At 45.8% G+C, this 14,337-nt stretch overlaps 1 protein-coding gene across 2 annotated transcripts in view; it reads left to right on the forward strand.

Annotated features, from left to right (window-relative positions):
• Nucleotides 1–3,360: 3,360 nt before the first annotated feature.
• The window catches only part of RXRG (retinoid X receptor gamma), a 60,222-nt gene continuing 49,245 nt past the window's right edge, over nt 3,361–14,337 (forward strand). The window contains exon 1 of one of the 2 annotated variants that reach the window (NM_001075408.1): nt 3,361–3,690. In NM_001075408.1, coding sequence (NP_001068876.1) covers nt 3,642–3,690 — 49 coding nt within the window. In that variant the 5' untranslated portion in view covers nt 3,361–3,641. The remainder of the gene's footprint in view (nt 3,691–14,337) is intronic. The other variant, XM_010802715.4, reaches the window with a different exon arrangement.

The raw sequence follows: 14,337 nt of genomic DNA on the forward strand, positions 1-14,337 counted from the left end.
AATACGTATTGGCTTGACAGATGGCTCAGTGGTAAAGAATCCACCTGCAAAGCAGGAGACATGGGTTCGATTCCTGGGTCTGGAAGATCCCCTGGAGGAGGAAATGGCAACTCACTCCAGTATTCTTGACTGGAGAATCCCATGGACAGAGGAGCCTGGAGGGCTACAGTCCATAGGGTTGCAAAGAGTCAGACATGACTGGGTGACTGAGCACGCATACATGGCTGGTTTAACCCTCACAACAAACCTATGTGGTAATGGAGGCTCAGGGAGATTTAGTAACTTGCCAATATCTTGAGGTTATAAGCAATGGACTTGGGATTTATACCCAGCAAGACTGGCTCCTGAATTGGTACTTTCTTTTTAGGCATGGCTTCTCCAGGCCATAAAACTAGCAAGTGACAGAACAAAGGGTCAATGATACTAATGATTGGACTTTCTAGTGGTAGGCTGTAAGATGTCCTTGTTATATCCTTTTCAATATTGTTATCCATGAGTTGTATAAAATATGGAAAGCAGTTCATCAGATCTTCAGAAGTCATTATATGGGGAGAGGATTAAAAAATACACTGGACAAAGGAAGCAGGATCTCAAAAATTCTGGGATGACGAATTTAAACATTTTCATTTCAGAGGAACATAGGAAGATACTGCTTATTGATTCTCAAACCAATTGCCCAAGAATGGAATGGGGGATGTGCATAAAATACAACTTGGGGGGAGGGATTTATCAATTCCTACATGAATAAGCATGTGAGGCTGCCCAGAGCTAATGCAATTTAGCAAATGATATTCCATGTATGTTTCTCACTGGTCACGTCCATGTGGGTCTCAGCTGATGTTCTGAGACCAGAGGCCTGTTAGGGGAGCTCTGGGCAACAAGACTCTTCACAGTGCTGGCCTGATCTTTCTTCCTCCTTTCTGACCTGCTTTTGCTCTGACCCTCCCTCTTGGCCTCCTCCCCTCTTGCCATCACGATTCTGTTCCTGCCTCTAGCCTTTTATTCTTAGCTTTTGTTCTGGGCTCTCCTACCATATGAACCTTGCTTTTTATTTCCCCACCATGGGACTCTGATTTGACTGCCTCTGTGGCTGTCTATGTGCAGTGCTGCATCTGAAGAAAACCCTCAGAGCTCAGATTATGACCCTGACCTCTGGTGGGTGTGCTGAGAGCACCCCCATTGCCCTCCCAATACATGCACCACGAGGAGAAGATTTGGACCATATATGGAGTATTGCATCCAAGTCTGGCTGACCCCTTTCCCTACCATAAGGGTATCTATGTAAATTGAAGTACATTCATAGAAGAAGGATAGATTGTGAATAGACTTGAACAGTTGGTGATATGTGAAATGAATAAAAGACAAGAATGCCTAGAGAATGTAGATTATGGCCTTGGGAGATTTATCTCTGAATTTGCAGATGATCCTATTGTGGAAGACCCCACAGGCTTCTCCTGTGTGGCCCCAGGGAGTAGCCTAGAACCTGTGGGCAGAAGCAGTGGGGAGGAGACAGATTTTATTCTTTTTTTTTATTTTTTATTTTTTTCTACTTCTGCATGATAAAGTAAGATTTTATTTGACTCAGCCATCCTGGATACCATAAGAAAAATTACAGAAAATAGACCATAAAAATTATCCATCTGAGTGAAAAAAGTGATTGAAAAAAATGCAAAATTTCAGGGATATGTGGGGGGGACATTTATAAATGGTTTCAGTTCAGTTCAGTTCAGTCGCTCAGTCATGTCCGACTCTTTGCAACCCCATGAATCGCAGCATGCTAGGCCTCCCTGTCCATCACCATCTCCTGGAGTTCACTCAAACTCACGTCCATCGAGTCGGTGATGCCATCCAGCCATCTCATCCTCTGTCGTCCCCTTCTCCTCCTGCCCCCAATCCCTCCCAGCATCAGAGTCTTTTCCAATGAGTCAACTCTTTGTACAAGGTGGCCAAAGTACTGGAGTTTCAGCTTTAGCATCATTCCTTCCAAAGAATACCTAGGGCTGATCTCCTTTAGAATGGACTGGTTGGATCTCCTTGCAGTCCAAGGGACTCTCAAGAGTCTTCTCCAACACCACAGTTCAAAAGCATCAATTCTTCAGCCCTCAGCTTTCTTCACAGTTCAACTCTCACATCTATACATGACCAATGGAAAAACCATAGCCTTGACTAGACGGACCTTTGTTGGCAAAGTAATGTCTCTGCTTTTGAATATGCTATCTAGGTTGGTCATAACTTTCCTTCCAAGGAGTAAGTATCTTTTAATTTCATGGCTGCAATCACCATCTGCAGTGATTTTGGAGCCCCCAAAAATAAAGTCTGCCACTGTTTCCACTGTTTCCCCATCTATTTGCCATGAAGTGATGGGACCAGATGCCATGATCTTCGTTTTCTTTTTTTTTTAATTTTATTTTATTTTTAAACTTTACAATATTGTATTAGTTTTGCCAAATATCGAAATGAATCTGCCACAGGTATACCTGTGTTCCCCATCCTGAAGGAGACAGATTTTAGCTCAGTGAAAACTTTCTCGTGAGCTGTTCAGAAATGGAATGGAATGAAATGATAGTGAGCTTCCCATTACTGGAGGTGTTCAAATATAGGTGGAGCAGTGGCTTGTCAGGAAAACCATATAGCAGATCCAAACATCAAAGGGATGCATAGACTCTATGATCTGTGGGTCGGTTCCACCAAAGAAGCTCTGTGTCAGTGAGGACTCAATGGCACTTTTTGAACAGGCAGCCTGATGACAGTGGTATATAAGGTGAATGCTTCCCTTCAGTGACATACCAGAGCACCACCTGCCTGTCTTCCCTACCTGTACTGTGTTCTGTGTGAGTGAGCTCTGGCTCCTAACTGCCCTTCTCAAGCTTCGACCATTTGAGCACAGACTAATGCTTCCAGCTACCAGAGCAGGGGGTGCTTACTCCAAGTCTAAGGGCCAATCTGGATTAGTTTTTCCCAAGTTGGGGAAGACCTCTCACTCTTGGCCAATCTTGGGTTTATGAAGGGGTCTGTTCCCTCTTCGCCCCATCCCCACCTCCTTTCCCAGGTCAAACACCAAGTGCATTGGATAGCTAGAAGCCATAGGGAAGAAACCCATTTTAATAAAACCCCATTGATTTGGGGGGGGGGGGTGCAAGTCAAAGAAAAGACATCTAAAGAGTCCCTCCCCACTTCCCCCTCCTCTGTCCTGACCTACTCTGGGTCAGTCACACATCGATTGGCTTCCTAGATAACAGATCGTGCCACCGGTGGGGACCTCTGGGGACCAGCCGGGAGCTGTAAGAGTCGCACGCAGCAGCCCTGCCCCGACTTAATCAAACTAGCAACAGGATCTGCCTCCCGCGGCAGCGCGGCGGTGGCAGTGTGGCAGCGGCGGCGGCGGCATTATGCGTGATTACTGACAGGCACCAGCTGCTGCCGCCACCGCCGGCTCGACGCACGATGTGGACGCTCAGATCGAGAGGCAGATTCCTGACTAATCCCAGAGGGCTGGCCCAGCCCGAGCTGCCCGGGCTGCTAGGAAGCGATGACCACTCTTGTTAGCCCAAGTTGAAGGGAGCCCGGCTGCGCCTGGGAGCAGGGAGAGGCCGAGCCACTGAGCAGACGCGCCCGGGAGGACTATGAACTGAAGAGTCAACATGTATGGAAATTATTCTCACTTCATGAAGTTTCCCACAGGCTTTGGAGGTGAGTGTTTCACACGGCTTCAACGCCGGGACCGTCTGGAGAGATCGAGCGGAGATGGGGAGATCCGGATAACTGGATTAGGATTGAATTGGGAAGGAGGGCATGTGTGTTTATCGGCGTCTATAGTGTGTTTCCGTGTGAGTGTGTGTGTGAGCGCGCGGGCAGGAGTGAGGGGCACGGATGGGGAGAGGGAGGGAGGGAGAGTGGGAGAGAACGGTCCGTAGGTGAGAATCTGTTTGCACATTCGAATGAGTGAACAGATGGGAGGGTATGGGGATATTCTAAGGAGAGCCTGAACCAACATGCTTGGGAGTATGTCTGAGACAAAGGTAGACAGAGAGCATTGTTCTAACTCAGTGGGTTTGTGGGGGTGTGAAGAATGGAAGAGGGAAGAGGAAATTACTGGGATGAACCTAATACCCAGCTTGCCGTGAGAAAAAAAAAAAAATGACGGAAAAGGTTTTGTCAATATTAAGGGTACCTGAGATACTTCATAACAACAGACTGATTGTTTCATTTAAAAGCAGATTTCCCTAGAATTGCATTTTTTAAAAAGAAAACGTAGTGCTTTAATTTGCTACCGTGTTTTCCTTCCTCTGTTTTCTCCCCTTTTGATTTGCTAATAGCCTCTTGTCCCCTCCCCTGCTGCTGTCCCCAATTCCACTTCCAGGGTCACTGCCACCACCTCCACTCTGAGGGTCTAGAGATCTGGGCGTGGTGGGAGGGGGATCTGGGCTCTCATAGCAGAGAACAGGCAGCTGGAGCTCCAGGTTGCCAAGCCAGGCAGGGCAGCCAGGTGGCACTTCCCAGGAGCCGCCCTCACACCCAGGCACTTTGGTCCCAAGGCTCCTTTGACTCAGTGACAGAAGCAGCACAGTAGCCCAGCTTTGGGTAAATGGGCCCAACAGCTGACCAACTGCCTCTGACTTGTCAGCTGGTGGCAGGAGGTTTGGGTTCTTAGGAGCCAAAGGGGAGAGCAGACACTGGCAGGCACGACAAAGCAGAAATTCTTGTTAGGTCTTGAGGACTGAAAAGTCCCTGCCCTCCCCACCTCCTGTGAGGACAGATAGGCAATTCATCTGAAGGGTTGGGAGCAAAGCTTGCCTATTCCACTGGGCATGCCCCTCCATAAAGTGTGGTGGGACACTGGAAGCGGATGGGGTCCCTGTCCTGGAGACATTAAGCCAGGGGGTTTGCTTATTTATTCGGGATGCGTTGGGCAGTTTTTATGGGCCAAGCATGAAGTTAGGTGCTCGTAACACAGACGTTCATGAGATAGAGTCTGTACTATTTGTACTGGGCAAGCTTGTCATTGCGCAGACACATTGTAATACGGCATGGTGTGTGCACCATTGCATGCAGAAGGAGGTTGCTGCTTGGATCCGATGGGTGAGGGACCCTGGCCACACGTTCTGGGGGAGACAATGTTGAAGTTACTGGGGCCAGTCTTGTGATGTGACCCAGCGAGTGTGGTGGCCAAGGCTGTGAAGTGGACCTCTGATCTTCAGTGTACAGTTGGGCGCTGTGAAAAGCCTTCCTGACTCCCATCTTGGTCCCATTCTCAGCTGAGAGGCGCTTTTTCCTTTTCCTTCTGAGTTCAGTTGTCTGAAGAACATGCCTATCCATGAGATTCTTGGGACCCTCGAGGTCTGTGAGGTTATGGCTTCTTAACTGCCAAGGAGACCCTCTGAGATGGTTGGGGTGAATAAAAGGATTGAAGGTGGACAGGTGTAGGAAGAGACAGTCTGAGGAAAGAAGGTCTAGTCCAAAATTCTCTGGGAGCTGCTGTCTGGAATCTTGGGATAGTAATATCCTGAGGCCTCAAAGAGTGCCTTAGTCCTCTCCTAATATAGATGGGTAAACTGAGGCCTCAAGGAAGGCAGTAGCAGGCTAAGGTTATATGGGGTTGAGGAGGACAGCCCTTCTAGAAAAGCCCCTGAGTCAAACTTCTAATAGCATTCCCTCTATCTGATGCAGTGGAAAGAGCATGAAAGATATCTATCTTTATCTATCTCTCTATCTATCTATATATAGAGAGAGAACTGAGTTTGGTTCCCAGGTTTTTACTTACTAGCTGTGTGACCTTAGGCAAGATATTGAACCTCTCTGAGCCTCATCTCTAAATTGTAGTTTAAAATCCCATCTCAGACCATGTTGTGAGTATTAAACGTGCAAATGCTTGAAAAAGCAGATATAGAGTGTTGTCTATATGTTTGGTGTTTAATAAAAGTTAATATTTTTGTCCCCTCTATTCTGCCCAAGTACTAACATGCAAATTAATTTAAAAATCAAGAATTACTGTAGAATAATGAATTAGGAATCTGGGGAAATAAAATTAAATTCGTAAAGACCCACATACGTTGCTGGTTTAAATTTTCATAATTGTGGGGGCTCTGGTATTTAGTGTAATTAGGTTTCAGATAAAAGGAAACACAATGGCTGGGCCATGCAAGAGTAGGCTGATATAACCATGGGGGGAAGGGGAAGGATTAGGCTGTTGAAACGTCTGCCCTGATGCTCCTTTTCCTCCCCATTCCTGAGGGAGGAGAACAATTATTTGGTTTAGTTGTACTGAGGTTTTCCATTGTGTTTGTATTTGCCAGCTAAGAGGCAGAAACATTGAGCAGAGGTAAGGGCCCCATCTGTAGGAAGGTCTGCCTGAGAACTTGCAGAGGTGATGGGGGAGGTGGGAGGGAGAAGGACATCCCTGCAGGTGCTGGGGAGACTTGAAGTCTGAAGCGGACGTAGCCTACAGTCTCTCACTCCTTTTGCCTCAATGAGGCAAGTTGCACCACACATATTAAATTATTTAGTGTATAACCTCTGCCCTTTTATGTATTAGCAAGCGGAACCGCAGAGGGCTCCCTTGATTTCTGAGAATCTCTAGGGCAGCAATGTCACCCTTGGGAAATAACACCTGGGATTTGTGTCTGGGCTGTGCTTACCAGATATCAGACCATCCTCCCATCAGTGAACAAGACACTGGGCAAACTGGCCGCAGGGTGGGGACTAGCTGGGTTGCAGTGGCCCCACCAAGGTGCCCATTTGCCTAGCTCTAGCGTCTCCCATGTGATGAGGTAAGAACCTTTCTGTTCTTTTTTTCTGCCAGCTGCCCAGTAAGAGATTTGTTTGCCTGGATGAGACAGTTGCAGCCTCTAAGAAGATGGCAGAACAAATCCTGTAATCCCCCTTCCAATTGTGCAGTAATCCTCAGGGTGAAAAGGAGATCAGGGGAGAGGGGACTTGTCTCATTTCATTTAACAAGCACACAGTAGCACTTACTAAGTGCCCACTACCATTGTAAGCACTTCACCATTATCATCTTATTTAATCCTCATGACAACTCCTTGAGTGGGTATTATTACCATCATTATTACACTCCTTTTATAGACGAGGAAACTGAGGCATGGTAAGCTGCAATAACTCATTTTAAGGTCCCAGAGTTGGAAAATGGTACAGCCAAGGCTTTGAACCCAGGCAGTCTGGTCCTGAGTCCAAGCGGTGCTGAGCTGCCTCTCACAACTTCTGTGGGCCACAGAGTTGCCACAGGAAGCTAAGCAGCAGGACATCCCTTGAAGGGATGAGGAACCCCAAGCCAGTCACGCCACTGCCTAGCAGCTGTAGACACAGGAGCCTGGCCTTGAGTACACGGTAACTTAGCAGTCACTCAGGTGCAATGGTGGCCTCTGGAGAATTAGTTGCTGGCTTATTCTGGGGACCTGGGTCTTCCCTGGTGGCTCAGATGGTAAAGAATATGGCTGAAATGCAAGAGATCTTCCCTGGGTCAGGAAGACCCCCTGGAGAAGGGCATGGTTATCCACTACAGTAGTTTTGCCTGGAGAATCCCATGGACAGAGGAGCCTGGTGGGCTACAGTCCAAGGGGTTGCAAAGAGTTGGACTCAACTGAGCAACTAACACTTTCACTTTTTCCCTGGGGGTCTAATGATTTGTAAGAGCCGTACTCTACTGAGTCTGACCACTTGTGTAGAATAGTCCCCTTCTTATGTAAGAATAGCCATAGAGGAGGGGTTGAGTTGGAGGTGTGTGTGTGTGTGTGTATGTGTGTATGTGTGTGTCTGTGTGTGGAGGGCAATATGAGGATGTGGGAGGAGGGTGTGTGTGTGTGTTTATGTGTATGACAGAACATATTTTTCCCCTCCACAAATGTGTGGGTGGCTAATAGGGACTTACCATGGAGGTAAGTGGTTAGGGTTTATGTAGGAAGGAATAAATGTTTATGAGATTTAGGAAGGAGTATATTTAGTATAAACTATTTTCTGAAACATTTACAATCTTACCAAGAGATAGAGAGCTGAATAGCAACTGGGGGAAGAAATTATGCAAAGAGTAATCAAAATTCTCCACCTCTTCCTTCCCTTCATTATGTAGCTTCTGTATCTGCAGAGAACTTAGCCACCAGAGTTGGGTGGCTGGGGTGCCAGGGGCTCCCGGAGGAAGCTGCTATTTTTTTCTTATTGGAAAGTAGAAAACACAGAGGCCCAGGGAATCTAAGATGCGACTGTTCTAGAAGGCCCGGGTTTGGGTGGCTTTCTTGAGACTGACCCAGGTCTTGGTTCAGTGGCTGGTTATGGCCTCTGTCACAACTGCTCAGCTCTTCTGTTGTGATGGGGAAGTGGCTGTGGTCAAATGTATAAGCTAATGCATGGGGATGTGCTGTGTTGAATATGTTGGCCTACTCCTAGGGGATCATTCCAGAGAAGTTTTGGTACTATTTTGATTGTGTCCCAGTTAGCAGTGAAGAACAACACTAGCTCTGAAGCTCTGCACAGCTCTTCACCCTTCCTCTACCCCCTACTCCCACCCCAGCTTCCCTGCAAAAGCTGAATCTTTAAAGCCAGAAAAAGACTTGTAGCTCATCTGAACGGACCCATCAGTTACAGATGAGGACACCAGGGAATGCAGGTGGGGCTTGCCTGGGACCTGTGGCTACTTATGCTCTACAAACTGGGTTCTCCTGAGTGCCCTTGGGGGCCACCTGGGATGGCAGAAAGAAATGTGGAGGGAGGCTAAGCCATAGAAAGCCCTCCTCTCATGTCTTGGTGAAATAACAATACTACCAACTATACAGGGTCAACGGTTAACATTCCACAGTGTAGGGATTCAATAAAACAAAGGCTGGAAAATTGTAAACACACAATAAAAGTTTGCTTCTCTTTCCTACTTCAGAAAACTTGGAGACTATGGTAGTATATTCAGCTTAAATTTTGTATGTAGGTTTTTCTTAGAGGAGGCATGCCTGTTCTTAAAGTGTCAGACTGTGCACTATGAGAGGCTGAAGTGAAGTTAATAAGGCATCGATTCTGGGCCAGTTACAGAAAATTATATTTTAGCAAATCATTCCAGGACAGACACTTATGAGATCTGGCAGAAAGAGGGCAGTGACCTGGGACCTCCCATCCCTATAATCTTTAGGATACCCTCACCCCAGGCCAGTGTCCTTAGTGAGTCATATTCCCCTGAGTTTCCTCAACTTCAAATTGCACAGCCTGGGCCTGCTGGCTCCTTTTATCAGATACTGCAACTGAGAAAGGAGCGAGGGAGAGGGCAAGAGTCTGCAGGTTCAAGACCAAGCTCAAATTTCTATTGGGATTTTAGAATTCAGCATCTGAGCTTAAAAAATGGAAAAACTTGTGATCTTTTACTCAAAATACATTTACAAGAAGTCAGAGGAGCAGTAAAGAAAGTGCTTGATAAATATGTTGGGATGTTCCTTCTAGGCTGGTTGCCTGGGTTGCATTTCTGTGACTCAGCATCTCTTTTGTCTCTCCTTTGGCTGGTCCCTAATGTCATGGGGAAGCAATCTTGGAAAGCTTGGGGCTCATGATACCTGTGTTTTCTCAGTCCCAGTGACACAGGGAACAGAGCAAAAGTTAGAGATCACCAGGAGGGAAAGAATATTTCAGACTGCTCCAGGAGGGCCTGTCAATCTTTCAGGTAGCACACCTTGGCTCAGCGTCTGGTTTATGCAAGGGTTGCGTAGGACACCAAGAATTAAGACTCATCCTCTGTTCTGAAGGAGTATATAAACCAGTTACAAGTTCTGAAGTCTGTAGGACAGTTGGAGATGATTTATTCCTGGAGATGTTTTTTGGGGCTGAGGTTGAGAATGGTCCAAGGAATTTAGATATTTAGGACCTGAGAACAAATAATACCATGTCCATTACCCAGTGGTAATGTTGCACCAAGGATATGGTTCTCTGTATTTTTAAATTAATTTTTATTGGAGTACAGTTGCTTTATAATGCTGTGTTAGTTTCTGCTGTACAACAAAGTGAAGCAGCTATCCATAAACATATATCCCTTCTTTTTGGATTTCCTTCCCATTTAGGTCCCCACAGTGCATTGAGTCGAGTTCCCTGTGCCAGGCAGTATGTTCTCATTGGTTTTCTGTTTTATACACAGTATCAATAGTTTATGTAAATCAATCCCAACCTCCCAATTCTTCCCACCCCACCCATTTCCCCTTGATACCCATACATTTGTTTTCTGTGTCTATGTCTCTATTTCTGCTCTATGGTTCACCACATTTTAAAATAACTACAATCTTTAGAAGACAGTTTATATCGAGAGGCTAGGGAGAGCATGGGCTTTACAATGGCCAAGTGGTTAAGGAATCTGCCTGCAATGCAGGAGACACAGGAGATGCGGGTTAGATCCCTGGGTCAGGAGGATACCCTGGAGGAGGAAATCGCAACCTACTCTAATATTCCTGCCTGAAAAATCCCATGGACAGAGGAGCCTGGCAGGATACAGTCCAAAGGGTCACAAAAAGTTGGACATGAATGAGCAACTAAGCATGCTCTAATGACACACTGAACTGATGATTTGTTTGAGACTTCCCTCTTGGCTCAGACAGTAAAGAATCTGCCTGCAATGCAGGAGACCAGGGTTTGATCCCTGGGTAAGGAAGATCCCCTCAGAATGTGAACAAGAAGCCTACAGAGACAGAGAAAGATTGAAGTCATGGATTCAAGAGGTGGGTGTGGGCAGAATTGGTGTTCAAGGACTTCAGGAACAAGGGGTTAGAGGGGGCACTGTAAGTCAATGCCTGGAGCCCTTCCTGACCTTTGTCTTCATGGGCTGGTACATGGAGTACCAGTGCATGGATTTGGTTTAAAGGGACAGACAGCTGGTCCTGTTTGGTGGAGCCCCTACTCTCCAGTAACCCCTTGTGCCTCCAATATGTTGGGGATGGCACAATATCCATCTGTACCAGCAAGGTTCAAATTTGGTCCTGGGTGGGAAGGGTGGTATGTAAGCAAAATGCCATTAATTATGTGCAGAGAGGCTGACAGAAATTGTGCCAGACTAAACTCAGATTCTAGGTCTTTAATAATTCACAACAACTACTTGAAAGGGTCCCATTATCATTCTAAACCTCAGTTTTCTAATCTGTCTAATGAGGATAATTTCTTCCCTTCCAAGTACTCTGAGTCAGTCTGAAGCTTGGATGGAACAGACAGTGGCCTCCAAGGACCTGCTATATCTGTAGCACCTAGCAGGGAGGACGAGATGGTGGGATGGCATCATTGACTCAATGGACATGAGTTTGAGCAAACTCTGGGACATGGTGAAGGACAGGGAAGCCTGGCGTGCTGCAGTCCATGGGGTCGCAAAGAGCTGGACACGACTGAGTGACTGAACAGTAGCAGGGAGACTGGTACGCAGTTAGGAGCCCTCAACAAGCATTTTTTGACTGACAGAACCAATAATTGATATGGGAATACACAGCAGACAATTATAAAGAGTTTTACGAATGCAAGGCAGTATGTACTGGATGGAATAAGCTTGGACGTGGGAGCAGAAGGCCCAGGGTTTTTGCCCTGACTGCACGACCAAGTCATGCAACTTCTCTAGAAAATGAAGTGGTTCCTCAAGTCCTGAAAGTCTGATTTCTACCCTAAAACAACATGGCTGTACTAATTTGTGATATTATTAATTTGCAATGGTGATTAAATTGATCATGGCAGGAACTAGTTTGTATTTGCACACTCATGAAAAATAACAACAAAAAAAGATTTGTTAAGCAAGTAAGACTGTGGAAGTCTTGAGCCTCTTTAAGTTTCATTGGTTTCTAAGCAATTTAAAAAGAAAGCATAGTAAAAATCTCATTAGCATATTAATGGGGTGTTAATTACAAAAGAATCTTTTAAAGCAGATTTTATAAAATCCCCACTTAATAACCATTAGCTTGTGGTACTTGAAACACAAACTCTTCACGTGTGTTACTTAGAAGTAATAAAATTGTAATTTAAAAGTAATCTGACAACTTGTCACGAATTTAGACTGATTTTTCTCTCAATTGATCCAAATGAGTGAGGTTTTGCTATAATTATATATAATGCTGGTAATAATGAGGCTGATTATCAATCTTTGCTGCTTTTCACTACTTCCATCATTGCAGGTTTTAGGGAAAGGGGTGGGGATGGAGGGAGAAGGAGGGATGGAGGGGAGAGTGGAGGCAGAGAGGAAGGAGGGGCCGCCAATTTCTCCCTCCCCCTCATCCAAGCACTGGAAGAAGCAAGCCCCCGCCCCCAGCCCGAACAGCCCGCCAGCCCTCCTGTGGGGCCTGCAGGAGTTGGGCTGTGTGGGCTCAGGCTGGCGGGCTGGTTGGAGCTGCACGCAGCTCATCAGCTGCTGCATCCTGTGTCCTCATATTCCTGCTGAGAGGCCAAGGAGGCTGAGCCACACGGGCCGAGGGAGTGTCTCTTCTCCCACATGCTCCCGCCTCCATCATGTGTCTTCATTTTCCCCATTGAGAAAGTCAGAAAGGACGTTGGTAGCAGAAAAGGCTTCCCATTAAAAAATGCAGTTTCTACTTGTGCTTCTCGCTCAGTAAGAATTCAGCTAATAATGTGATGTCCACATCTGTTAAAAAGTGGAGTTCAGTGCCTGTAAAATACTTTCCCGTCCAGTCTCAGAGTGATGGTACAGCTCAGACGAGTATGTGAAAGTGCTTTTGAAAATGCCACAGCAGTGTAAATATAAGAAATGTATATCAGCCAATCCTGGGCATCTGAGTGACCCTTCTGTGGAAGAAAGAGAGAGGAAAAAGCTGAGTTGAACTGAGGTCTGGGTTTCCTACCTGATGAAGGAAACCAGGGCTTGGGTTTGATATGAGGGGCTAGAATCAGAAGGGATAGATCTTAGTCAGAAAGTACCAGGTCATGTACACACTACTATATATAAAATAGGTAACTAATAAGGACCTACTGTATAGTATAGGGTACTCTACTCAGTACTCTGTAATGGCCTACATGGGGAAAGAATCTAAAAAAGAGTGAATATATGTATAGTTGAATCACTTTGCTATTCAATTGAAACTAAGCATTGTAAATCTACTATACTCTAATAAAAATCTAAAACAGAGAATACCAAGCCAGAATCCTGAGAGAGGCCACAGTTGGGTTAGGAAGGGCAGAGCTGGGGACAAAAATTGGGCCCGGGGAAGCTAGAGGAAGGAGCACGCCTGAGTAACTGCTGTAAGGAGCCACGCAGCCAGTATAGCATATGGTGCGGCTGGGGTTAAAATCCAGGTCTGCTGCCTTTGCCCTAGAATCAGATGCTACTTGTATAATGTACTAGCCATGTTCTCTCGGGCAAGTTATTTAATTTCCCTGTCCCCCAGTTTTTCATTTGTACAATAGGGATGAAAGTTGGTAACCTTAACGGGGTTTGTAGGGATGAATTAAGTCAGTATATGTAAAGTGTTTGGATCTATGTCTGGCTCATGGCAATTGCTTAATAAATATTATCTGTTGTTTTTACTTAGCGGGGGAGATGACATTTAAGTGTCACTCGAGTGTCTTCGTATTGCAGGCCTCCCTACCTCCCGTGCAGCCTGTCTGTATATTATGAGCCAAGTGGGGAAAAGACGTGTGAACAAGTTTCCCTTTGACTAGGAAGAACAAGCCAGGTTTCTGAATATTCTACGATTGTTAGGCTTATGTAACACATCCCTCCATTAGCGAAAAGGAGGCAAGTTGGTTGTGAGATTGTGTCCACCATGACAGAAAGTAGATTGGGATACGGCCCCGTGACGTTCCCTTGGTTTCTAATAGAGAGTCCAGACTCTTAGAAATAGCAAGTTATTTTTTTTTTTTAACCTCCATCCCCTTCCCTGTGGCTGGGTGTTACCATTATTGATGATTCATCCTAAATTTCCATTCCATCCTGAGGATGGGACAGTGAACTCTCTACCCAGGCACAGGAGTTTAAGGGGTGGAAATGCCAAGCCATTTGTTCCCTTGTCTGGCCAATCAGAAAGACTCATGCTTGACATTTTATGTTTACTGGCTGAGGATGAGGTTGCTAAGCAACTTCCTTGCCTTGGTTGAATTGTGTAGTTCTAAGTACCTGGGCTTTTCTTTCTCAATAAGTGTCCCCTCAACACACAGATGCAATTTGTTATCTAGAGATTTCAGAGATTTTCATTTTGGTAAACATAAGGAACATAGATTTCTCATGCAAATTATGTCTACTGATGAACTCCCTATATGGTTGTATCAGTTAACAAAAGAACTATTCCATTCATTGAAAGTGTTTAATCTCTCAGTAGTGTCCCACTCTTTGACGCCATGAACTATAGCTCGCTAGGCTCCTCTGTCCATGGGATTCTCCAGGCA

The sequence above is a fragment of the Bos taurus genome, chromosome 3 (assembly GCF_002263795.3).
Source record: "Bos taurus isolate L1 Dominette 01449 registration number 42190680 breed Hereford chromosome 3, ARS-UCD2.0, whole genome shotgun sequence".
NCBI classification, from domain to species: Eukaryota; Metazoa; Chordata; class Mammalia; order Artiodactyla; family Bovidae; genus Bos; species Bos taurus.